Below are 23,983 nucleotides of genomic sequence, written 5' to 3' on the forward strand. Positions count from 1 at the left end.
CGCACACATTACGACCAGCACCAACCATAACCTACACTGCATTATCAACTCTTTACTACACCGGCAGCTCTGCTCTGCCGCCCCCGACGAGGAAGACCCTCTGTCACATTCTGTATACCCTGTTTTGTTCCCCGCGGACAATAGCTAGACAAAATGCACACGATTAAGCGGCGTTGGGTGGTGCTGGGTGCTGCGGACGACGTCGCGGGTGAGATGGACAAGTTGCACAGCGGGTGGGTGTATTGGACGAGAGCATGGTTGTGCCTGTCTGGCTGGGTGTAAGGTGCGCGTGTCCCCTGAGCCAAGGCGACGCCGTCATACGCCGTCATTGGGGGGCAAGTCGAGTTGCCACACGCCACGACGACCCAGTCTGCCCTGTCAAGTCGACTCACAACACACTCTACAAATACTCTCAACGTCCCAGTCATGACAGACACGACAGAGCAAGACAAGCAACACGCCCCCGACGAGCCCACAGAGGCCAAGGACGCCGGCGCCGACGCCACGGCACCCGACGCGTCCAATGACGACGACGCGTTGGCCCCCGAGACAGCTGCACCCTCGACACCCCCACCAGTGACCACCAAGGAAGCCAACGATGAGGCCAAGCCAGAATCGACGCCCGAGCAGAAACGCAGGTCGAGAGGAGCCTCGCCGTCCAAGATCAAGCGACGACCAGTGCCGACGGCGCTCGGGCTCGAGGGGACATCGTACGCGGACGGCCCGTCCATCGAGGTGAGTGGTCTTGTGTGTACCTGTGCCGTGCGCCGCGGGCGTCAACGTGCGCACATTGTGCACTGCGCACTGCGCTCCAAGTAGTCGTGTCACTCTTGCATCGTCCACCATCACACCGAACATGCCGCCTAACCTCCGTGTGCAGGTCTCTTCCGCCGCGACCATTGCGACGCTCTCGCGCGCGGCCGAGGTCGAAAAGAACCATGCGCCCGACTCGCCGACGACGTCGCTCATCGCGGCGCTGCGCTCGCAGCTCGAGATCGTGTCCGAGCAGGCGCTCCAGCTCAACTCCAAGCTCGTCGCCAGCATCTCGCGTCACGCCGACCTAGAGGACACGGTGTACACGCTCGAGGGGGAGCGGCGCGAGCAGAACGAGCGCGTCGACGAGCTCGAGCGCGAGAAGTCGCGCTGGGAGGAGAGCATGAACACTGGCCTGCTGGTCGAGCGCGCGCAGATCCGCGACGAGATGCAGCGCCTCGCTGCGGGCTTGGTCGAGGAGGAGCGGAGACGAGGTAGCGCGGAAGAGCGCCGAGCTCAGGTCGAGAACGAGGTGGATGATCTCGCGGCCACGCTGTTCGACCAGGTGAGTGCCGTCGTGGTGGACGAGCTAACGCCTAGGCCAATACCATGGTCGCGACGGAGCGCATGAGCCGCGCGCAGGCAGAGGAGCGGCTCAAGGAGTCGGAGGACAACCTCGCCGCGGCCGAGGCCGCCGTGCGAGACATGCAGCTGCACCTCCAGTCGCTGTCTACGCCCGCTGCCGAGTCGCCGGGTGGGGAAGCGGTGGCCGCACCCCGCCATATCCTCTCAAGCCACCCGCCGTACGCCGAGTTCACGGCGTTCGTGCAGCACATGCGCGCGGCCCGACCGCGCAAGATCAAGTCGCGCGACCTGTACCCGGCCCCAGCGACGGCCAACCTCCTCACGCACCCGTTCCTCGTGCGTGCGCTGGCCGAGGACCACGAGCCGACGCTGCGCCTCGATGCGGCGCCCGAGCTCTCCTGGCTCTCGCGCCGCAGCGTCGGGTCCGCAGTCATCTCGGGCGACCTGCTCGTCGAGCCCGTCAACGCCGCCGCCCTCGGCCCGCCAGAGCACATCAAGTGCGCAATGTGCGGCAGCTTGGTCTTCGGTGCCGCCGCGCAGGGCCAGGGCGCCAGACTCGCGCAGAGCCGCTTCTCGCTCAAGCCCTTCTTCTCGTCGCCCGGCACCCACGTCAACTCTGCGCTCGCGTCCTCGACCAGCGTCTACGTCTTCCGCGTCGCCACGGGCGCAGAAAAGGACGCAAAGGCCTACCCGTTGTGCAAGAACGGGTGGTGCCTCGAGCGCCTGCGCGCGGCGTGTGCGCTGTGGCACTTTGTGCGCACCGGCATTGTCCAGTCGCTCTGGTTCTCCGAGGACGTGACGCACAGCCGTAACCCGAGCGCGGCGAACGCAGCGGACATTGTAGCCGCTGCGAACGCGCCGACCACGCCCGCGGGTGGCGAGGCCGCTGCGGACGACGGCACGCCTCGCCCCGTCGACCTGAGCCGCACCCCGCCCGACGCTGACAAGCTGTCGCTGTCCCCCGCGCCCCCGGCCCTGCCCGAGCGCCCCACAGCCTCGGCACAGCGCAAGTCGGGCTGGGGCCTCGGCTTCAAGTGGTCGCGCAACACGCCGCCGACGACCCCCGGGCCCGAGACGCCAAAGGAGAGCACGTTCGCGGCCTTGATCGCCACTGGGCCCGACGCCAAGGCTGCCGAGGCGTTAGGCGCGCCGATCAACCTTGGTGTGGCAGAGGAGGAGCAGGCGGACAGGAAGGGCAAGGGGAAGGAGAAGGCCGTGGAGGAGGTGGAGCCTGAGAAGGAGGTGGAGGCGGTCAAGGAGGAGAAGGCGGAGGTTGATGACGGGGCTGCCGAAGCGGAGAAGACGGAGGACAAGGTCGAGAAGGTCGACGAGGTGGAGAAGTCTGACGAGGCCGACGACGACAAGGACAAGGCCGACGACGACAAGGACAAGGCCGACGACGACAAGGACAAGGCCGACGAGACCGAGGCCACTACCGACGCCCCCAAGGCCGACAACACCGACGACACGGTGCTCTCCCGCTCTGACTCCCACACCGGCTCCGAGGCCGACACCGCGTCGTTCACCACGCCGCACAACGAGCCGGCCGACCTGCCCGAGGAGGCGGGCGAGAAGAAGGCCGAGTCGGAGGAGCCTGCAGCAAAGGAGGAGGCTTCGGCCAAGGAGGAGGAGTCTGACTCCAAGGAGGAGGCTGCTGAGAAGCCCGAGGACAAGACCAGCGACGACGACAAGCCTGCTGACGACTCCAACTCGTCCAGCCCAGTGGTCACCCCGCCCAAGTCTGACTCGCCGCCCCCAACGGCCCCGAAGCGCTCCGCCGCACGTGGTGCCGCTCCCCCACCGCTCCCCAAGCGGGCCGCGGCGCGCAACCGTAACTCGGCGGCACTCTCATCGCCTCCTGACACGCCGACCGAAGCACGCCACGCCGACGCCAAGGCCGACTCGCCTGTTGAGGAGCCCGAGACGCCGACGACGGCAACGGCCACCGAGGCCCCGACCACTGGCAACTCTGCGGCCACGCTCGTCGAGTCCACGTCCGACGCGCGCGTCCCGCCGCCTCTTCCCCCGCGACACCCGCGCACGCCGCTCGAGGGCCGCGCGTCGAGCGAGGAGATGCCCCCGCCTCCGCTGCCCGTCCCGCGTACCGAGAAGACGTTTGTCACGGGCGACGGCTGGGAGGCGCGCACGTGGCGCCAGGTCATCAAGCTCAAGGAGGACATGTGGCGCGCGCGTGTGGGCGTTGTCGACGAGAGCGAGTAGGCGTAGGTGGCGCTGCGCTGCATAGATGTGGAGTATTAGACTAATCAACTGGATATTGGCGGTTGCCGCGATGGAGTTGTTGTGCATGGGCGGGTGTGCCGGCTCGACTTTGAGGACTGGGTCGTGGGGCCTGCGCAGGGGGGCGGTGACGAGTAGTAGTGGGCTGTGTGGGTGGGTGGGTGGGTGGGGGGGTGGGTGGGTGGGGGGGAGGGGGCTATGGACCGTGCTGCTGGCTTGGCTCGATGCAGTCGCGATGCCGGTCACGGCACGCAGCAAGACTGCGTAAAGGAACCATCCGACGACGCGGTGCCGAAGTCGCTGCCGAACAGTGGACGAGGCCCGCACAACGCCCGGTATGCCGATGTCCATTCGCCGACCCGCGCACCAGACGCCGCGCGATAAAGTCATTCACCGGGGGGAGGGGTGCAAAGCCCGTCGATATCGGGGAGCATTCTTGGCGAGCGTCGTGCTCGTGTGCATCGGAGCCGATGCAGGCAACAGCGCCGACCGACGCGCCAAGCGACCCGCGCGACGGGCTAGGCCAGCAGATCTGCGGCGCGTGGCGGCGTGTCCGTGGCGCGATCCGGCATGCGCCAACGTGCGACGTGCCGGGCAAGCGAAGCGCTGTCTCGCGCGCTCGCGCCCGTTCGCACCGATGACGGGGCCAGGCCTCTCACCGCGCACCGGCGACCGCTTGCTGCGGGCGTGACGTCGCCGCAGGCCTCGCTCGCACCACTAGCGCGGCGACGCACCGCACCCCAGCGAGCAAGCGAGCGGCGGCGACGACCGCCGCAGCTGCGTTCGGCCCGACGAACGTCCTGGGCCGAAACACATACGCCGGATCGTATACAAAGCCCGGTGGTATCTTACAAAGCCCGCTGATAGTGCCCAGGCGTGGCCATGCTGTTCTGCTCGTCTGCGTTGAGCTGCTGCCAGAAGCGTGCAGAGCCCGGCGCGCTGCTTCAATCGCCATTAAGCTATGCGTGCCAAGAGCTGCGCTGCCGACTTGCCGGGCCAGCCCGAGCGCCATTCGCCGGGGCGGCGGGTGCCGCCTGCTGTGGCGGCCCCTCCTCGCCACCGCCACACACAACACTGATACATTCTCTACGTCGCTCTGGGCTCGGCTAGGCCGACTGCTAGGCCGACTGCTGCCCGCCGCGCACGCTGATCCGGCGCGGGGGGCTCGCGCGCGGGGCCAGCGGCGAGCGGGAGCGCGCCGGGCCTCCACTTGCCCCCTGCGTGCCGAGCAGGCTCTCGCGCCGGAGCGGGCGGTGCACCGCCACTGTTACGGGGTACGCCGTCGGCACCGGCCTCAGCAGCACAGTGAGGCGCGGGTCCGCGGGGAACGCCCACAGCGCGGGGTCGGCCGCGCCCCCCGTGGCCGGGTTGAAGCGCGGCGCGCAAAAGCGCAGATGGTACCGGGCGACGCTGTCCCACGTGTGGCTGGTCGCACAGTCGGCAATCCACTCGGCGTACTCGTGCATCGCGCGGACGAGCGCGACCGCCGTACCGCCGGACGGTGCCATGTGGCTTGGCGTCGGGGGCGAGGCCGAGAGCGGCTCGTGGTGCTGCGCGAGCCCGGCGCACATGAGCGCCGTGAGCGCGTTCCACGCCACGAGGAAGGTCGCAATGTCAGGGATCTGCCCGGTGAACTTGGACACGACGTCGGAGCCAGATTTGTTGGGGACCGCCTTGAAGGCCACGCCGCGGCCGGAGGCTGGCGCGCGCTCGTCAGCGACGAGCGTGATCCCCCCGCTGGCCGGCGCGTCGTGGTACAGCCCGCTCGCGGGGTTGAGGAGCACTGCGAGGAGCTCGGGCGCGAGCGTCCCGCCCAGCGCCGCCGCGAGGTGGTGCGGCGCGACGTGCGCGTACCGCGTCTCGATGGGCGCGAGCGCGCTCGCGCTGTGGATGCTCGTGAGCGAGGTGCTCGCGGCCGAGCGGCTCAGGCTCGGCGTGAAGCCCGACCGCGCCATCTCAGACCCGGACCCCTCGTCGTCCGTCTCGTGCCCGCCGCTGGCGCGGCGCAGACGCCGCACCGGCGCGACCGCGAGCGACGACACCGCCTTGGTCTTGTCCTCGCGCTCGCGCTTGCGGTCGCGCTCGACGAGCTCGCGGATGAGCGCGCGCGCTTCGCGCAGCTCGGCGCGGAGTTCGCCCACAACCGCGTCGAGCGAGGCCTGCCGGGACACCATGACGCGCAGGGTCGCGCCGATGTCGTCGTCGAGCAGGCCGACGGCGGGGAGGGAGGTGCGGCGGAGGGCGGCTGCCGGGGACGCCGATAGCCCCTGGACGACGGAGGATACCTGCCCCGGCTGGACCTCGCGCGGGAGCGTGCGTGGCCGCGACGGGGTCGGCGAGGCCGCGGCGCGCGAGTTGGCGACGGCGGCAGCAGCAGCCGCGATGCCCGCCGCTGCGGCCACTTGCGCCGGGGAGGGGGACGTCGCCGAGCCGGCGGACGCCGAGCCGGGGTTCGCGCGCCCGGCGGGCGGAGCGGGCGGGGGCGGGGGCGGCGGGGGAGGCGGAGGAGCCGGCGTGCTCGCCCTCTCCGGGGACGGCGCGCGCGCCGTCGTCGCCGACGCGAGGCTCGGCAGGCTCACGGTGCTCGCGTTGGACCCGAGAAAGCTCGTGCGGCTCCCCGCTGCTGGGGCGGCGGCGGGCGCGGCGGCCGGAGCGGCCTCCTTGGGCCGGTTGGCGACTGCGCGGCCGAACATGGTCGATATGGGCATTGGCGGCGGTGGGGGTGTTGACAAGGCGCGCGCGTGAATTCTTCGAGGGGGTCGACAGCCAGCTCGGTGCAGCGGCGCGTGCGCGGCGGTCCCGGCGCGCGGGGGGTGCGCTAGGGCCGGGGGCCGGGCGGGGAGACACGACCGCGCGCAGTGGTTATGCTGTGCTGTGCGCGGGTTACTCACGCGTGCGTGGCCGGGGCAGAGGTGTGTGATGGTGTCGTTGCCGTGCTGGTCATCGCTGCTTGGCCGCCGCCACACTCGAATGTGGCACTCGGCGGCACTCCGCTCGTTATCGGCTAGCGGGATAACACCATCCGACGCCATCGCGCCGCGCCGGCATTCAACAATGCATAAATAGTGTGTGGGTGCAGACCCGGCGCTCGACACTAGCCATGACAGTATCGCTCTCCGACGCGGCGCCGAGCGACGCGGGCGCTGCTGCCGCCGCCACCCCCCTGCGCATCGCGTAAGTCGCCCCCCAGCCACCACTCACCCCAGCGTCGTCGGCGCCGGGCTCGTCGGCAGCGCGGCCATCCTCGCGCTCTCCAAGCTCCCCAACGCGCGCGTCACCGCGTTCGAGAAGGCGCCCGGGCCGCGCGAGGCCGGCGCGTGGATCAGCCTCAACCCCTCTGGCCTGGAGGTGCTGGCGCATCTCCTCCCGCTCTCCGAGATCACCGACATCGTGTTCCGGCCCACAGAGGCGGGCGACTACAACCACCGGCACTGGGCGACGGGCGCACTTCTCCACTCGTGGAAGACGAGCCCTCACATCCGCCCCGAGTTCGCGGCGGCGCGTACCGCCCGGCCGCCCTTGCACGCCGCGCTGGTACGCCACTATCCCCCGGACACAGTTCACTACTCCCGCCGGGTGACCGGGGTATCGATCCAGCCGGACGGGCGCGCGGCCCTCTCGTTCGAGGACGCCCCCGCCGAGCCCGACTTTGACCTCGTCGTCGCCGCAGACGGCATTTACTCCCCCCTCAGGCGGCAGTACTGGCCCGACCATGACGTGGGGTACAAGGGCGCGGTGGCGTACCGCACCGTGTTCCCCAGGGCGCGGCTCGACGCCATCGCCCACCTCCTCCCCCCCGACTCGTCGGCGTGGCGCGGGCCAGACGGCGGCATCGTCTTCCTCTCCGAGCTCGGGCTGGGGACGTTCGGCGTCGTCGTCATCCGGCGCGAGGACGCCGCCGTGGCCTCGAGCCTGCGGTGGGAGGGCGACATTGGCCCCGAGGCGCTACAAGTCCTCCGGGGGCACTACGCAGCATGGGACCCCGTCGTTGGTGAGGTGCTCGCGCTCGTCGACAGCATACAGGCGTACCCCCTCGACTCGGGCCCCTGGCTGCAGCATCTGACGCGGGACGGGCGCGTGGCCTTTATCGGCGACGCGGCGCACCCCACCGCCGGCGCGTTCGGCGCCGGCGCAGGCATGGGGTACGGCGACGCGTGGGCGCTGTACCTCGCCCTCGTGGGCACCGCGGCCAATGGAGCGGAGTACAACGTGCGCGCGGCGCTGCAGGTGTTTGAGCGCGCACGGCTTCCGTTCCTCCTCCGCGTCGAGAGGCAGTTTGCCGTCGATGCCGCCAACGCAAAGTACGTCGCGGCGGTCAGGGGCGACGACGCGGAGTGGGTCAGGCGGTTCAAGGCGCGCAACGTCAGTGTGCAGTGGCTTGTGGAGCATAGTGTAGAGCTCGAGGTGCAGAAGGTGCTCGCGGAGGAGGCTTGGGTAGACTAGATGCATGTGTGTACAACGTTGGAAGGGTCATGCCCGCACTGTGCGTACAACATTGGAGTGGTCACGCCCACACTGAGCGTTAGCCCAGCCCACAGCCCCACTCACAGTCAATGACCACGCGGCCGCGCAGCGTTCCCGCGAGCATCTCGTCGTACGTCGCCTGGAGGTCGGCAAACGGACGGACCGCAACGGGGCACTTGACCGCCCCGGTCGCCGCGATGCGCAGCGCGTCAATCGCCTCCTGCCTGTTGCCCACGAAACACGCCTTGACGTGCTTCTTCTCCCGGATCGAGAGGCAGACGTCGACTGGCAGCGCGTAGCCCTCCGGCAGGCCGACGAGCACGGCCGTCCCCCCGGGTCGGAGTGAGGCAAAGGCGGGCGGGTATCCGTCCCCGCTGGGCGAGCAGATGATGCTCGCGTGTGGGCCGAAGCCGTCGGGCGTGGCTGCCTTCACACTGCGGGTGAGCCAAGTCGCGCTGGAGAAACCTACGCCTTGATCAGGTCCCCGCCGGCCGACTCAAAGTCGACCCACTTATCCGCTCCCTGCGCCCTCGCCAGCGCCTCCTTGTCTGCGCCAGTGTCCACAGCGATGGTGTTGAGGCCAAAGTGCTTGGCGTACTGGATGGCCAGGAGGCCGCACCCCCCGCCGGCGCCAGGTATCGACACCCAGTCGCCGGGTTCGACCCCGCCATCCCGCAGCGCCTTGTACACCGTCACTCCGCCGCAGAGGATCGGCGCGGCGTCGACCAGGTCAATCGCGTCCGGGAGCGGTGCCAGCTGCGACGTGTACGCAATGACGCTGGTGTCAGTTGCGCACGGCATAAGTCCAACTCACTACTGCTGGAACGTTCCCGGTACGTGCCGCCCATGGGCCTTCATGTCGGGGCAGAGCATGTCGTTGCCCTTGAGGCAGAAGTCGCACTGGTTGCACGTGTCCGCAATGTACTTGACCCCGACTGGAGGTCAGTAGCGCTCGGCTGCGCGGCTCACCCCTTGCGCCGGGCGCCAGGCGGCACAGCGGGTCGTTGAGCGCGACGAGGAGGCCAGTCCCCTCGTGTCCCACGACCAGCTTCTTGTTGGCCGCCTTGGCCGCGGCGTTGAGGTTGATGTCCGACCCGCAGACGCCGGAGAAGAGCACGCGGACCAGTGCCTGGCCCGGCGCGAGGTCCCCCTGCTGTGGCGTGGGGACGCTCTCGATCGTCGTGCGCCCCGTGTCTGGAGAGTAGACGGCCGCGAGGTGCGTCTTGGGGATGGTCTCGTTCAGTGTCATCGTGATGTGGGCGATGGTAAGGTGCTCTCGGTGGTTGGACTTGTGCCGGTGGCCGCGCGGATGGCTTATTGCCGTGAGCCCGTCGTCGCCGTCTGTGTGAGATACCGAGCTCCGAGTGTCAACAGTGGCGATAGGTGTCACTGCGGGGCCGTCATGGCCACGACTAGACACTGGAGGCGGCTACTTGTGACTGCTGCACGGCTGATGAGTAGTTTAGTGCTGGGGTATACGGTTCGAGGAGATGGTCTGGGTAGTCGTCCATGACGTAACTGTGAGCTTGTGGCAATGTCAGTCATCTTTGGCGCTTGCCACCTCCCGACTGCCACTGTTCCCCTGCTCCCGCACCGTCGGCCTTGTCCTTCGCGCCGTGTAGTGGTCCAAGCTGGCTCAATGACACGGGGGTACATATGCACATGTTGACTACAGGCTACTTATTCCACAAACGAAGCCCAAAAGCCAGTGCAGTGTCCAGGTGGGTCCAAGTGTCCATATTGGTCCAAGTGTCCAGATTGATCCAAGTGTCCGGGTCGATCCAAGTGTCCGGGCGGAGCCAAGCCCCGCCCGCTACCACCTCTTGGCATACGCCGTAATGCCGACCGTCATATCGGTAGGCCACGGGAAGTCGTACTTGTTGACACAGGTCTGGCCCCACTCGGTGGAGTTCTTCCTGTCCGAGAATGGGAAGAGAAGGTTGAACAGGCCCGGGGCGAACCGGCCGATGGCAAACTCGCCCCTCCAGTCGTCCCTCGTGTCGAAGCGGCAGCTGAGGTCCCTGGTGGGGTTGTAGACGAACGTAGACGTGTAAACCTCGCCGGGCTTCATGTTCGTGCCACCACCTCCAAAGTCAAGAGGCAGCGGGGTGCCGACGCAGCCCCGTGTGTTGTAGCAAATGACTGATACGCGGGGGCTGAGTGGGACCGGCGGAGGGCGAATTGGCTGGCCGGCCTGCCCGGGGTCACCAGGCGGCGCACCGTTGGCAGGTGGCGCTGGTACTGGGGCGACAACGGGCTGCCCGGGCTGCGAGGTGTCACCCGGCCCAGCTGGGGCGGCGAGCGCGAGCGCCGCGAGGAAGAGGAGGATAATGGCGTCGAGGGGGATCCACATTTCTCGTTGACGATACGCGTAGGCTGGTTGGTGAGTTGTTGTGGGGAAGAGGAGATGTGGGCGACTGGGAGGCTTTTGTACACATGCTTCGGGGGCAGTCAAGCCATGCAGACTCTCGTCTCCCCGGCGCCAGAATCACTGGATAGGTGCGAGCACGAAGCGGAATCCCAACAAGACGACTTGGCTACACAGCCTCTATCTTGGTTCTGGGAGTGGCTCTCGGGACTGGAAGAAGCAGGCTGCCGGCCCCGGCTACTCTGGTACACGCTCGACGGCTTCTGTGAACCACCAATGCTCAATGCTCTCGGAGCCTGGCCACCGCTTTTAGCAGTTGCCGATACCCGGGGAGGGCGGTCCCCTGGTGTCTATGCATCTCTCTTGCTCAAGCTTGTGTCGATTGAAGCAGAACTCCCCCTCTCTCAACCGCCTCGTCCGCGGGTCCTCGCGTACATCGCTAATTACCACGTGGCACCGCTCACGTGCTGCCCACGTGGGAGCCCTGAGCCGCCACATTGCCTTCTTTTTCCGAAAGCCCGCCTGGCTGGACGCTGGAGAGCCAGGGACGGCTTGCTCACTTTTGTTCAGCAGCTGGCAGATGGAGGCCGACGAGCAACGAGCAAGCCAGGCGAGCAGCGAGCGGCGCGCGTCGACAACGACTCGGCAGACATCTTCGAGCCAACCTCCTCAACACATCTAGACAAAAGTAGTCGCTCTTGGACCCCAGGAGCATTACATTCACACTTTTTAAAAGGCCTAGACCACTCGACGCAGCGCGTAACCGGCCACCCTCGACAGCTCGACTTTCCCCCCTTCCCCTTCGCCCATCGCCCATCACAATGGCCGACCCCAACGCCTTCTACGAGCCCGAGGAGGAGGAGCTCCTTTCTTCCCTTGCCGTCCCCCAGTACGGTGGCGAGGAGGGCTACGATGAGGAGAGCTACCGCCACATCCAGGAGCTCGAGCAGCGCGCCTACGCCCAGCAGCTCGCCGCTGCCGAGAAGGAGCAGGCTGCCGCGCTCGAGCAGGTTCCTGAGGACGTCAAGCGCGTGCGTAGACGAGGGAGCAGCTGGGGAGACACAAGCTGACGGGCCGCCAGTTCCTCGTTGCGTTCCACCAGGCTATCCTTGACAACGACCTGCCAACGATCACCAACATGTACGAGCAGGGCTGGAACAAGCTCACCCAGGTGCGTTGGGTGGCGATTGTTTTTGGACCCTACTGACCGTCTAGGCCCACTACCAGCAGGCCGAGTGGCCCGAGGCCGAGCTGATTGCGCCTCTTGTGCAGAACGACCAGGTGTTCTTGACGCTCTACCGCGAGCTCTACTTCCGTCACGTCTACGCGCGCCTGCAGCCCACCATCGACGACCGCTTCCAGTCGTACGAGAACATCTGCGAGCTGTTCAACTACCTGCTCAACTCTGACGGACCTGTTCCCCTCGAGCTTCCTATCCAGTGGCTCTGGGACATGCTCGACGAGTTTGTGTACCAGTTCCAGTCGTTTGTCCAGTGGCGCGCCAGCCCCAAGAGCAAGTCGGAGGACGAGACCGAGATGCTCGCCGAGGGCTCGCAGATCTGGTCGTGCTACTCGGTCCTCAACGTCCTCTACTCGCTCGTCCAGAAGTCGCAGATCAACGAGCAGCTCAAGGCTGAGAAGGAGGGCAAGTCGGCCGAGGAGGTCGCTGAGATTGGCGGCGAGTACGGCTCCAAGGCGCTGTACAGGAATCTCGGCTACTTCTCGCTCATCTGCCTGCTCCGTGTCCACGTCCTCCTTGGCGACCCCACCCTTGCTCTCCAGACCATGGAGAACGTCGAGCTCGGCGGCGGTGCTTTCCTCACCCGCATCACCGCATGCCATGTCACGACCTACTACCACGTCGGCACTGCCTACATGGCCCTCGGCCGCTGGCCCGACGCGATCAAGACGTTCGTCTCGGTCCTCATCTTCTTCCTCCGCATGAAGCAGTACCACACGAGGAGCTACCAGTACGGCTCGATCACCAAGCAGTCGGAGAGGATGTACGCCCTCCTTGCCATCTGCACCACCCTCTCGCCCGGCCCTTCGGACGACAGCATCATGACGATTGTCAAGGAGCACTACGGTGACCAGCTCCAGACGCTCCAGCGGGGAGGCGACGAGGCGCTCGAGGTCTTCAAGGAGCTCTTCCTCCAGGCCTGCCCCAAGTACCTCTCTGTTGTCCCTCCCCCATACGAGGACGCCGACGCGCTCGAGGAGTGGATCGCCAACCCCCCTCCTGACGCTGTCCATCGCCACCTCGAGCTCTTCCTCTCGGATGTTACCGCCGTCCGTGGCGTCTCCAACGTCCGCAACCTCCTCAAGCTCTACACTTCGATCGACGCCTCCAAGCTCGCCGCTTTCCTTGAGGCCGCCGACGGTGCCGACGCCGAGGAGGACGTCCTCCAGCAGCTCATGGTCCTCAAGGCTGCCAGCCGTACGTACGGCAAGGGCCAGAACGGCACCTCGTTGTTGGACGGTGACCGCATTGTGACCAACAACCTTGACTTCACCATCGACGGATCAATGGTCCACGTCGAGGAGACGACATCTCACCGCCGCTTTGCCGGATTCTTCATCCGCAACGCCGAGCACGCGCAGCGTGTGTTCAACACGATCCGCACGTCACCGCTTCCTTCGCAGCGCAAGCCGCAGGAGAAGAAGGAGGGCGAGGACAAGAAGGAGCGCAAGGAGGAGGAGCAGAAGAGGAAACCTGCAGCTTGGGCTCCCAAGTCGCGCCAGGTTCGTGTGGCTGCTGCTTAGACGGGCGGGATAGTACGCGCCAGTGGCGTGCATGGCATTGGTGTGGTGTAGCTGTGATTTCTATGCATGCATGAGACTTGAGAGGTATGTAGAGGCGGGGTGTGAGTGGTCGCCAAAGGCGGGAGTGGGTCGGAGGGGCGAGTGCAGTAGCCGCCGCGTAGTTGGCGCTTGGCTTGCGGCGGCTGCCAAAACGAGGAGCCCCAGGAGCGCGTAGTCGGAGTGGCGCGGTGCAAGCCCATTCCAGCAACCTCGCGTGTCGGATCATGATGCATAGAGGCACGAGGTGGGCCGAGATACGGGTCAGAGTGGGTGCGATGCTGCAGACAAGGTTGGTGCTTTGGTTGAGGCTCGTCTGTTGCGACGCGCTTCGGCACACACAGATGGCGAGAAGCTCGGCACTCGCCCTGATCGACAGAGTGTTGGTAGCGGCGATCGTCGCGATAGTTGCAGTGGCACCCATAGCGCACTACCTGTCCCCCCTCTTCCAATGCGTTTCTATCGCAACATGTAGCAGACACCAGCAGCACCAGCAGCACTTCGAAACAACGGCATCGCGGAGGGCCATGCCGGTTAAACACGGCGCGTCGGTCGGCACCACGTCGCCCGACAACCCACTAAGCGCCCGCGTAGCTAACCGCGGTCGAGCAAATGTATATCTCCCCCTCGTGCCGAAGAGTGGGTGAAAGGCCCCACGAAGCAAAGAAACGCACGAACACCGCACAGCACAGAAGAAACACAAAGACCATGGGCAAGAAGACGCAGGTTGTCATTGTCGGCTCGGGTGGGTAGCGGCCCCGTCGCGGCGCTGACGCCAGGCATCGTGGGCATGTCCACCGCGCTGTGGATGCTCGAGGACGGCAAGTACGACGTGACTATCCTCGAGAAGAGCGTGGTCATCCCCGCGCCGGACGCGGCGAGCACCGGTGAGTTGCGAGCGAGCGTCCCCCGGGCAGCGCTGACACTGCAGACATCAACAAGGTTAGCTCCCACCCCGACAACAACAACTGACCCCAGATTGTCCGCTCAGGCGACTACGCCGACCCGATCCTGGCCAAGCTCTCGGTCGAGGCGATCGAGTGGTGGCGCAAGCCCGAGTGGGAGGGTGTGTACCACGAGTGAGTTTTTGCGCCCTGGCCCCGCTGACCCCAGGTCGGGCATTGTCTGCCTCTCAAGCGTCAAGGGGACGAAGGGCAACGACTTTGTCGAGAAGGCGTACGAGAACTGCGTCGACCTCGGGCTCGGTGCGACGCTGCTCCGCTCGCCGACGGACGTGCGCGGCGTCTTCCCGCCCGGCCTCAAGACGGGCCTCTTCGGCGGTGGCAAGGGCTACCACAACTGCGTGGGCGGCTGGGGCGAGTCTGGCCGCTCGGTCGAGGTCGGGCTCAAGCGCGTCGCCAGGCTCGGGGGCAAGATCCGCGCCGGCGCCGAGGTCGTCAGCCTCAAGAAAAGCGGGCGCAAGGTCGACGGCGTGGTGCTCGCGTCTGGCGAGGTCGTCTCGGGTGACCTCGTCGTCCTCGCCGCTGGTGCGTGGACGCCGGCCCTCTGTGCGGGTGACAAGGTGCCCCTCCCGCCCATTGTCGCCACCGGCCAGTCGGTCGCCTTCGTCCAGCTCACGCCGGAGGAGGTCGAGCTCCACTCCAAGACGCCCATCGTCTTCAACCTCGACAACGGCTTCTACTGCTTCCCGCCCAACAAGGACGGCATTGTCAAGTTTGCCATCCACCACTACGGCCACACGAACAACGTGACTGTCGGCCCGCCGGGCTCGACCGACAAGGTGTCGCTCCCGCTCACAAAGCTCTCGCCAGAGGGCGCGAGCGGCGCCATCCCCGTCGACATGGTCCGCCGCCTCCGCACGGCCCTCGCCGACGTGTACCCCAACCTCGCGAAGAAGCCCTTCGTCGACACGCGCCTGTGCTGGTGAGTCGACGTCGACGCGGCTGTACGGGGCCGAGCTGACTTTCAGGTACTGCGACACGGTGACGGGCGACTGGCTGATCGACTACCACCCCAACTACGACAACCTGGTCCTGGCGACGGGCGACTCGGGCCACGCGTTCAAGTTTGCGCCCATTATCGGGCGCGAGATCCTCGCCATCATTGAGCGCCGCGCCGAGCCGACGTTCGCCGACCGCCTCTCGTTCTCGCCCACGGCCTTCGCCGGCGCCGACGTCCGCGTCGGCAGGCTCGAGGACCTGAGCGACTGCGTCAAGTGCACCGGCACCGACCTGCAGCCCCCCGCGAGGCTGTAAGAAGCAAAGAGAGGGAGACGCCGACCATGGCGAGAGAGAACAGCATACTGCATTGGAGAGGGCTCTGGACATCTTGGACTTGTTGTTAATTGATGATGCGATTGATTCGTGCGCGTGTGGCGGTAAGCAGAGGGCGAGCAGAGCTGGGGCGTGGTGAAGGTGCCCAACCTGGCGATTCCGAGGCCGCTTGTCCCTCTTGTAGCGAGCGGCTACTAGCTGTGCATGGCCCTCTGCAGTCCAGGAGTCGACTGCAAAGCCACTTGAAGCACGCAGAGGCCGGTGGAGACCTTCCTCCTTCCTGCTGCCCAGCCAACTTTACGTCATCTAACCTCTCCATAAAAACAAAAACCACGACACCCAGGATTCCCATGTGGTCCCCCACCATGGTACTAACTAGGCGGTACTCAGCTTGACTTCGCAGATCGGACGGGATGCGGTATTTTCTGAGTCCTATGGCCGTGGATATTAATGGGGAGTTTGAGCCGTTATGAGTCTGCACCGTGGGTCGTTGTGGCGCGTGCACTGTCCTTTAGCATCCTTCCCCGTCGACCTTCCGCTCTAACCACGCCCCACACCCCAATGCATTAGGACACGAGCATGCATTCATGCACAAACAAAATGGCCAGTACCCAGCAGCCGCATGCATGCATGCCCTCATTTGCCGTTCACTGTACTCTCGACTTCCAGACAGGTGATGCCCTCCGCCACTGCTGACGTGTGGGAGGTCTGTGCGCCGGATCCGCCCTTCAGTGGCGCCACACTATGCACCTTCCTCGTCACCTTCCTCGGTCCCCAAGTCTGGCCCATAGACGGCGCAAAAAGTAGAGCAGAAAATGAGGAGCGCGGTGGTACCGCTTGGACCGCTCGTGCACCGCCCCTTCGCTTCCGGCGCGGGGAAATGCAACCAACAAACTCCGTCCTCACATTCGGCGAGATGGCCGAGCGGTCTAAGGCGCTGTGTTAAGGTGTATACATGTACATCCGCAGTCTTCGGACGTGGGTTCGAATCCCACTCTCGTCAAGCGAGGATTCAGTTCCTCCCAAGCCAAGCTTTTTGACGTGTGAGCGGGCGGTGGAGCTCCATGACCTTTTAGTCCCCGCGCCCAGCGCAGCCGACCGACCAAACCCGATCCACCGATCCACGACGCCACCTCGACCTCAGCATCACACCTTCCCATCGTCCACACCACCACAAACATGTCGCCGATCCTCAAGCGCGACATCTCCGAGACGGTCAAGCAGGCGCGCCGCCTGGCCGCTGCGGCAGGGCTCGGCGCGTACGACGACGACTCGGGCGAGTACGAGCTTGGCCGGGTCGGGGCGGGCAGCTCACGGCCGCGGCGCGCCGGCGCCGGCGGCAGTGGAAGCGGGAGAGAGCAGGATCCAGACGGCGCGCACGAGGCGCTCCTGCGGCGGAATAGCGACGAGCACGACGGCGACGATGACCGACCGCGCGCTGCGGGCCGCGCGACCCCGCCAGACGACACGGCGTCAGACTACACGACGATGAGCGCGCTCGACTCCAAGTGGAGCGACCTGCGACTGATGCTGCTGAGCGTGAGTTGTGTGCGGGTGGGCACGGCGTCCCGGAGCGGAGCGGCTGCATTGCATCGATTCGACTCGGGTGCCGCGCGCCGGCGTCTGCCCCGCTGCGCCGCAGCACCCACCACCCCCATGCTGACACGCCCAGTCGACCCCGTCCCTCCTCATCGGGCTTCTCGGCAACGTCTTCTCCGGCGAGCTGCTCGAGCACTGCGCGCGCTGGCGCGTGTTCCGGCGCGTCGACGAGCTCTTCATCCTCGTCCCCATGATCGGCAACCTCAAGGGCAACCTCGAGATGTGCCTGTCCGCGCGGCTCGGTACGTCGGCCATGCTCGGCGAGCTCGACACGCGGCGCATGCGCCGCGGCCTGCTGGTCGGCAACATGACGCTGCTGCTGCTCCAGGCGCTGCTCATCTCCTCCCTCGCGGCCGTCCTCTCCTTCTGCCTCGGCCTCGTGACGACCCACCGACTCGGCGACGTGCCGTCCGGCCCGAGCAACACCACCACGCCCGGCACCGTGGCCGACCCGACGCTCAACGACCAGTGGAACGAGGGCAACACGCGCCCCGGCCTGTCCCAGCTCCTCATGGTGCTCGCGACGGGTATGAGCGCGGCCGGCCTCTCGAGCCTCACCCTCGGCTGCTTCATGAGCTCGACCGTCGTCGTGTGCCGCTGGGCCCGCGTCGACCCCGACAACATCACGCCGCCCGTCGCCGCGTGCCTCGGCGACCTGGTCACGCTCTTCATCCTCGCGCTGGTGGGCACGGCGCTCGTCGGGACCATGGACACGCCCGTCCCCCTCGTTGCCGTCATCCTCATGGTGCTCGCCGCCGGGTGGTTCACGCGCAGAGTGCTCACAAACGACTGGGTCAAGGCCATCGCGCGCGGGAGCTGGGCGCCGCTCATTGGCGCAATGCTGATTTCGAGCGGGACGGGCATGGTGCTCAGCGCCGGCGTGGCGCGCTACCGCGGCTTCGCGCTGCTTGCCATCGCCATGACGGGGCTCACGGGCTCGCTCGGCGCCATCCACGCAAACAGGCTCAGCACTAGCCTCCACATGGGCCTGCACCCCGGCTCCAAGCAGCACCACATGCTCACGCCGGGCCAGAGTCTGCTCGTCCTCTTCTTCCTCAGCCTGCCGTGCGAGGCCGCGTTCCTCGCCTTCGTCAACATCGCCGGCTGGATCGACGTCGACCTCGGATGGGTCGGCTGGCTCGTGTACATCACCGCCGTGTCCTTCTCCCTCATTGTCGCCCACTACCTCACCCTCTTCTGCTGGCGCCGAGACCTCGACCCAGAGTAAGTAGCTTGCCGCCCCGGACGACGCACCAGAACTGACACCCCGCCCAGCTCCTACACCCTCCCCATCCACTCCGCAATCGTCGACTTTGTCGGCCAGATCCTCCTCATGCTCGGCTACGAGCTCTGCCGCATCCTCGGCAACACGAGCGTCATGGAGGCTGCAAAGACTGCTGCCACATAGCGTCATGGAGGCAGCAGCAAGACCGCCGCATAGCACTGCACACCCACACCCATCACCATACACTGTAGCACTGCAATCTTGTACAAGTATGCATATGTAAACATGGTCTAGCGTGGCAGGGCAGGCGTCGTAACTCGGAAACAGGTCGGAGCACGCCCCTAGTCATCGGTCTGCGTCTCCTCGAGCGTCTCCTGCACCTGCGTCTCCTCGAGCGGGCCCGAGCCGTGCCCGCGCACCCGCTCATCCTCCGTCTCAGTCTCCGTCTCCGTCTCGGTCAAGATGCTCTCGCGCTGCTTGATCGCCGGCCGCCTCTGCGAGTTGGAGCTTGGTGGGAAGCCAAACAGCGTAGTCTGCTTGCCGCTCGCCTTGGTCGGCAGCGGCACAGCCTTGGCCTTGGGCTTGCCGCCCTTGGCCCCCTCGATCGTATCGACGCGCTCAAAGAAGCTCGTACTCTTGACAGAGTCGAGCGGCTTGGCCACGGCCGGCTTGGCGAACGGGTTGGACCCAGGAGGCTTCTTCGCGAACGGGTTCTTTGGTCCCTCGGGCTTAGCGGGGGCCGCGAACGTGTCGAACTCGGGCGAGCGCCTCCGCTTCTTGAAAGGTGAAGTAGGCAGCGACTCATCCGTCTCGGCGTCGACGCCGACCTCGTTATCGACAGTGCCTTCAACCTCGTCGTCCATGTCCTCGTCGTCGCCGGGCGTCTCGGGCACAAATGACTTGCGCGTCGACACTGGCGTCTCGGCGCGCACAGGCTCGGGGCCGGTGCGGCCGCCAAACGTGCGTCGGCGTGATGAAGGGGCAAAGTCCGAGAACTGGCGCTCTTTGCTTCGACTCGGCGTGTCGTGGATAGGCGCAGGCGGGCGCGGTGCGGGCTCCCACCGGGACGCGCCGTGCGACAGACGCCGCTTGTGAGACGACCGTCCCTTGCCCTCCTTGATGTGGCCAATACGCTCCTGCAGACCAGGGAGATGGTAGAAACCGGCAATCTTGATCGCGGCGTCGAGCGATGATGTGTTGTTCATGAGGCGAGCGAGGTCAAGCGCGCGAGCAAGCTGGTCGGCCTTGCAAGCGCCCTGAATCGCCACAAGCAGCTCCCGGTCGATCGCGACCTCACGGTCAGAGTCAGCGCCATAGAGCGACAGCTGGACACTGTTGCGTGTGATGCTCTCCTCGAGCTTGCCCTGCGCATTGTCTGTGCCGAGGAGGGGCATCTTGAGGTCAAGCTCTTGGATGAGCGGCGGCGGGAACCATGGCTCCTTCTCAATACCCTGGCGGGTTAGTCAAAGCTGAAGACGAAGAAAACCCACCCTCAGAATGATGCACGCGAACTTGGTCTCGCTCACACCGACAGGCCAATACTTCTCCTGCTTGCCCTTGGCGAGCGCAGCAGCGTCGAGAAGCGGCACCCAGCGGGCCTGACCAGGGCGGCGGAAGCGGTCCAGCACGGACAATAAGCCGGTGGAGTCGTACATGACTGGTGCGCCGTCTGCCGTGAAGCCGACCCACGAGAGCTGCGTCTTGCGGGGAAGAGGCACGCGGCCTTCCTGCAGCAGGTCGAAGTTGTCGAGGTCAAGGAGAGAGTATCTCAAATTTTGGCACCCTGGTTGTTAGCTGGAGAAGACGAGCACCAACTGGAGCTAACTCACCATCCAGGCTGGTGCCACCCTCACGGTGCACGATCGCCACATACTCCTTGCCTGCCGCCATGGTGACGACTTCTTCTCCCAGGCGCCAGACATACCGCTGAATACCGCTGGCGGTGAAGAAGCGGATGTATCCAGCGGATGTGGCGACAACAACAGCACCAAGCCCCGCGGCAGGTCCACCCGCAGCGACAGCCACGGCGTCCTCGCCTTCGAGCAGAGGCAGCGTCCAGTCAGAGGAGGATGCCCAAGAGTCGTAAGGGCGGTAGTGGACCACAGACGGCTGTGTTCCATCGCGCGGAGCAGCATACACGATGCCCTGCTCGCCCAGTGACGCCATGGTGTACTTGGTTGCGTCGGAGAAGTGGTAGCCCCTGCGGGCTGACTTGTCGTGGAACTCGACGTTGACGACGTTGTGTGTCTCCTGGTCGGTGGCGTCCACCATTCCGATCATGTTGAACGCTGGAGGTGTTAGTTAGGCTCGGGATGACTTCCACCCGCTTAACTCACCCAGGTAGCGCTTCTTGCTGCGCCAGGCGGTCGAACCTGGCACAAAAGCCTCCTGCGCCTTCGTAACGTTGACGACCTCAGTCTTGCCAGCGGTCCACTTCGCCTCGCCGTCATCCTCGGCTCCGGCATAAGCGCCGTCGTCGTCGATGATCCAGTCGTCCTCCATGAGGTCGTCACCAAGGTCTTCGCCCTTGTCCTCGAGGTCACCGTCGTCGTCATCACCAAAGATGCCATCGTCAAGGAGCTTCTCGACACGCTTGGCCTGCGCAGCCTCGGAGAGGTACGGCGACGGGAGGTCCGAAGGAACAGGGTCGGCCCAACGGTTGTACGAGCCATCGACGGTCGTGAACGCCAGGAGGTTAGCCTTGGGAGACCAGGCGAGGCCCGATACGGCTCCGGCGTCGTGCTCGAACCTCGCGACGACCTCGCGCTTCTCGGTGGACCAGACGAGGAGCTGGGTGCCAGAAGACGAGGCGAGGTACTTGCCGTTCGGGGACCACGCGAGCTCGGTGACAGGTCCCTGGTGCCCGTCATGAGAGAATGTCGCCTGCTTGCTCCATCCTTCCTTGTGGATGATGCCAATGTCTGGTGGATCAGCCACTGCAAGGACGAACAACCCACCATTGTTGCGGAGAGGAACGGCAAAGAAGTTGCCAGCAGGGTGCCACGAGACGTATGCGGATGTGGACGCACTGTGGTCAGCCGATCTCGTGTCTCGCTACTCACTCAGACTCGCTGGGCGAGATCATGCCGTCGATGATCTTGATGTTGACGGGCGTCGAACTCGCCGTGTCGTACACTTTGAGCTTGCCGTCGCAGCCCGCCGTGATCTGGAGCGTGAGCAGGTGCAGTCAACGACAAACTCCACCTAACTCACAAGGTACTTTCCGGACGGATCCCAAGCTGCCGAGCGGAGCGGCTTGACATTGTCGGAGAGGAGCGCGACGCGCGTGGTGTCGCGGATGTTGACAATCTTGACGAGGAGGTCACTGCGGCGTCAGTGGTGCATATACACATCGGAGCCACACTCACTCGCTGCACACGGCCACACGCTCGCCCTGCGGGTCGATCGACACCCAGCGAATGGGCACGCCCGACGAGCGCGTGAGGTACCCGCTGAACTCGTTGTCGGGGTACGTGAAGATGCGCGCGATGTTGTCGACGCTCGCGGTGATGAGGTGTGTCTTGGAGGCCGCGAGAGAGGTCACCGCGTCGTGGTGGTTGTCGAGAAAGTCGGGCTCCGAGTCGGGCTCGCTCACGCGGTGTATCCGCACCAGCGAGTCAGTGCCGCCCGTGAAGATGGTTCTGGGGGTCAGCTCTGCCTGGCGCGATACACGTACTGTCCATCGGGCGAGAAGGCGACGCGAGTGAGGCCGCCGAGGTGGCAGTTGAGCGAGCTGATGGCTGCCGGGTCAGCCGTCGCCATTGTTGTTGATGTGATGTGGTGTGGGTGTTGTCGTTGTTGTCCTTTTGACTTCTCCAACACTCGCGAGTGAGCGCTGGACGCGTCCCAAACAGACGCGTCTCGACATGGGATCTGATACTCCCCAGGCACGGCACGTGGCAACCACGTGAAACTGATTTTCCACGTAATACTTCCGGGCATGGACGGCTTGACGGCTCTCTCCTCACTTTACCTTGGATGCCTGGAAAATGTCGGTGTCCACCTCGACTTTGTTGTTGTCGACCACCACCGCACACACGACCCTCGCCGCAACCATGATCGCGTCCTCGAGCGCCATCGCCCGCATCGCCCTGCGGCCCGCCGCCCGGCCCGTCGCCCGCGCCGCCATCGCGCACTTCTCGTCCTCTTCCTCGGCTCGCTCGACCCCTCCCCCGCCTGCCGGCAAGGGCAAGGCCCCCGCTAGGCGTGAGTCGCGCGTTGCGCTGGGCGCGACTGCTGCGCGTCTGAGCACATCGTAAGGCGACACCGCTGACCCCCCAGCCGCCTCCAGCCTCAAGGCAGGAACTGCGATGCCCGGCCTTAACGTCTTCAAGGACGGCGCCGACCCCGTCGCGCTCGCCGACGAGGAGTACCCCGCCTGGCTGTGGACCCTGCTCGAGGAGCCCAAGGGACCAGCAGAGGGCGAGTTTGACTTTGTCGCCGAGCGCCGCAAGATCCGCCAGTCGTGAGTTGACGCGCATAGGAGGAGCCCAACTGACGCCCGCAGCAACCGGACAAAGATCAAGGCGGCCAACTACCTCAAGACGACGTAAGAGAGCGCAATCTGTAGACTATTATACCATACATGCATACAACATGGCACCCGGGCGCTGGGGCGGCAGCGACGAGGGGCGGAGAGCGCTCTTTAGTCTAACCTCTTGGCCGCGGAGCTGGCCCGGCGCGTGAAGCTGGACTCTATCAACGAGGCGTTGAGGGTTCGAGATGCAAGACCGACAGCAGCTGTGAGGGCGATAGCAGACGTGATGAGCCTACCCCCTCACACCTGCCAACTGCCGCTGGGGATGCCGATACGCGCCGCGAGTTGTCGATACTGCTGAGCCGCGAGGGTCGACGTTCGCACGCCGTAGATCGTGAGGCAGACAATGAGAAGGAGGAGGTTGGCCGTCTGGGGAGTCAGCGCGTGTTTCCAGTCGTTCGGAGAGGAAGGAATTCCAACCACATCCACCACGACCTACTCACCACAAACTCGTAGAAGTCGCGTTGCTCCTTCTTGACGACCTTGCCGCACGACTCCCACGCGGGCAGCTCGCTCGCGTTCTTCTCGTCGCTCGCATTTGCAGGGGTGCACTGCAACACGCGGCGGTTGCCGAACGGCTTGCAGAATGGTTCGTTGAGCTGGCAGGTGAGCCTCGGCTTGCCTACAACGGAGCGGACACCTACCTCGTCGGCGGGACAGGGCTCGCACTCGCCCAGTGGCTTACACACGAGGTCCGACGCCGGGCGTGGAGTGTAGCTCGGCCTGCCCTTTGTCTCTTGTGGGGACCGCACGTAGATCGCCGCGGGTGTTGAAGATGCCGAGACCTGCACACAGGCCACCAGGACGGCTAGGACCACGAGGAGCGCTGGTATCCTGGGGTGTGAGCTGCCCGTTCGCGACTCCGAAGCTCACCTGCTATTCAACAGTCTAAGAATCATGTCTGGGCCAAGAAATGTGAGGTGTTTGGGTGTATGCAAGAGATGCAAGCCGTCGTTGTCGTCGTCGTCATACAACAGACCGTCGTGTCCCAACAGTCGAGCCACCACTTGTCTCAATACCCGCAACACCGATTGATCTGCTTCCGCGCCGACCCACGTGGTTTGAACCAAGAGCGGGATCAAATCGTGACGACTGGCTGGCCCTCACCTGCGCGTCGTCGTCAGTGCAGCAATGAGGTGAGTGGTCATCGAACAGCATCGACTGTCCCACCGAACACCTTC

The 23,983-nt window shown here is 65.5% G+C and overlaps 11 protein-coding genes and 1 non-coding gene across 12 annotated transcripts; 7 read left to right on the plus strand and 5 right to left on the minus strand.

The window, feature by feature from the left end:
* Positions 1 to 426: 426 nt before the first annotated feature.
* Q8F55_002638 (uncharacterized protein) lies at positions 427 to 3,558 on the plus strand (the record flags this gene model as incomplete). Its single annotated transcript, XM_069351231.1, has 3 exons — positions 427 to 735; positions 881 to 1,318; positions 1,354 to 3,558. 3 exons carry the CDS (start codon positions 427 to 429, stop codon positions 3,556 to 3,558), a joined length of 2,952 nt encoding a protein of 983 aa, XP_069211617.1.
* Positions 3,559 to 4,694: 1,136 nt separating this feature from the next.
* Q8F55_002639 (uncharacterized protein) lies at positions 4,695 to 6,269 on the minus strand (the record flags this gene model as incomplete). Its single annotated transcript, XM_069351232.1, has 1 exon — positions 4,695 to 6,269. The coding sequence occupies one exon, from the start codon at positions 6,267 to 6,269 to the stop codon at positions 4,695 to 4,697; it is 1,575 nt and encodes a 524-aa protein (XP_069211618.1).
* A 407-nt stretch (positions 6,270 to 6,676) lies between these two features.
* On the plus strand, positions 6,677 to 8,019 carry Q8F55_002640 (uncharacterized protein; the record flags this gene model as incomplete). Its single annotated transcript, XM_069351233.1, has 2 exons — positions 6,677 to 6,750; positions 6,810 to 8,019. The coding sequence occupies 2 exons, from the start codon at positions 6,677 to 6,679 to the stop codon at positions 8,017 to 8,019; spliced, it is 1,284 nt and encodes a 427-aa protein (XP_069211619.1).
* A 27-nt stretch (positions 8,020 to 8,046) lies between these two features.
* ADH1_2 (alcohol dehydrogenase) lies at positions 8,047 to 9,289 on the minus strand (the record flags this gene model as incomplete). The annotated part of the gene is made up of 5 exons (XM_069351234.1): positions 8,047 to 8,057; positions 8,125 to 8,474; positions 8,510 to 8,818; positions 8,855 to 8,975; positions 9,010 to 9,289. 5 exons carry the CDS (start codon positions 9,287 to 9,289, stop codon positions 8,047 to 8,049), a joined length of 1,071 nt encoding a protein of 356 aa, XP_069211620.1.
* Positions 9,290 to 9,853: 564 nt separating this feature from the next.
* Q8F55_002642 (uncharacterized protein) lies at positions 9,854 to 10,393 on the minus strand (the record flags this gene model as incomplete). Its single annotated transcript, XM_069351235.1, has 1 exon — positions 9,854 to 10,393. One exon carries the CDS (start codon positions 10,391 to 10,393, stop codon positions 9,854 to 9,856), a length of 540 nt encoding a protein of 179 aa, XP_069211621.1.
* An 836-nt stretch (positions 10,394 to 11,229) lies between these two features.
* Q8F55_002643 (uncharacterized protein) lies at positions 11,230 to 13,171 on the plus strand (the record flags this gene model as incomplete). Its single annotated transcript, XM_069351236.1, has 3 exons — positions 11,230 to 11,439; positions 11,490 to 11,579; positions 11,624 to 13,171. 3 exons carry the CDS (start codon positions 11,230 to 11,232, stop codon positions 13,169 to 13,171), a joined length of 1,848 nt encoding a protein of 615 aa, XP_069211622.1.
* Positions 13,172 to 13,915: 744 nt separating this feature from the next.
* Positions 13,916 to 15,423, plus strand: Q8F55_002644 (uncharacterized protein; the record flags this gene model as incomplete). The annotated part of the gene is made up of 5 exons (XM_069351237.1): positions 13,916 to 13,952; positions 13,987 to 14,094; positions 14,199 to 14,286; positions 14,321 to 15,091; positions 15,138 to 15,423. 5 exons carry the CDS (start codon positions 13,916 to 13,918, stop codon positions 15,421 to 15,423), a joined length of 1,290 nt encoding a protein of 429 aa, XP_069211623.1.
* A 928-nt stretch (positions 15,424 to 16,351) lies between these two features.
* On the plus strand, positions 16,352 to 16,444 carry Q8F55_002645. Its single transcript has one exon. It is a non-coding gene; the product is annotated as a tRNA-Leu (tRNA).
* A 176-nt stretch (positions 16,445 to 16,620) lies between these two features.
* On the plus strand, positions 16,621 to 18,448 carry Q8F55_002646 (uncharacterized protein; the record flags this gene model as incomplete). Its single annotated transcript, XM_069351238.1, has 3 exons — positions 16,621 to 16,980; positions 17,114 to 18,264; positions 18,316 to 18,448. The coding sequence occupies 3 exons, from the start codon at positions 16,621 to 16,623 to the stop codon at positions 18,446 to 18,448; spliced, it is 1,644 nt and encodes a 547-aa protein (XP_069211624.1).
* Positions 18,449 to 18,606: 158 nt separating this feature from the next.
* mcl1 (DNA polymerase alpha accessory factor Mcl1) lies at positions 18,607 to 22,027 on the minus strand (the record flags this gene model as incomplete). The annotated part of the gene is made up of 9 exons (XM_069351239.1): positions 18,607 to 19,716; positions 19,756 to 20,048; positions 20,095 to 20,553; positions 20,602 to 21,186; positions 21,223 to 21,293; positions 21,328 to 21,431; positions 21,479 to 21,590; positions 21,634 to 21,906; positions 21,942 to 22,027. The coding sequence occupies 9 exons, from the start codon at positions 22,025 to 22,027 to the stop codon at positions 18,607 to 18,609; spliced, it is 3,093 nt and encodes a 1,030-aa protein (XP_069211625.1).
* Positions 22,028 to 22,320: 293 nt separating this feature from the next.
* Q8F55_002648 (mitochondrial 54S ribosomal protein mL54) lies at positions 22,321 to 22,818 on the plus strand (the record flags this gene model as incomplete). The annotated part of the gene is made up of 3 exons (XM_069351240.1): positions 22,321 to 22,471; positions 22,547 to 22,730; positions 22,773 to 22,818. 3 exons carry the CDS (start codon positions 22,321 to 22,323, stop codon positions 22,816 to 22,818), a joined length of 381 nt encoding a protein of 126 aa, XP_069211626.1.
* Positions 22,819 to 23,042: 224 nt separating this feature from the next.
* Positions 23,043 to 23,701, minus strand: Q8F55_002649 (uncharacterized protein; the record flags this gene model as incomplete). The annotated part of the gene is made up of 4 exons (XM_069351241.1): positions 23,043 to 23,171; positions 23,246 to 23,401; positions 23,447 to 23,636; positions 23,676 to 23,701. The coding sequence occupies 4 exons, from the start codon at positions 23,699 to 23,701 to the stop codon at positions 23,043 to 23,045; spliced, it is 501 nt and encodes a 166-aa protein (XP_069211627.1).
* Between the last annotated feature and the right edge of the window lie 282 nt (positions 23,702 to 23,983).

Source organism: Vanrija albida (genome assembly GCF_041260175.1).
Source record: "Vanrija albida strain AlHP1 chromosome Unknown contig_2, whole genome shotgun sequence".
Taxonomy (NCBI): domain Eukaryota; kingdom Fungi; phylum Basidiomycota; class Tremellomycetes; order Trichosporonales; family Trichosporonaceae; genus Vanrija; species Vanrija albida.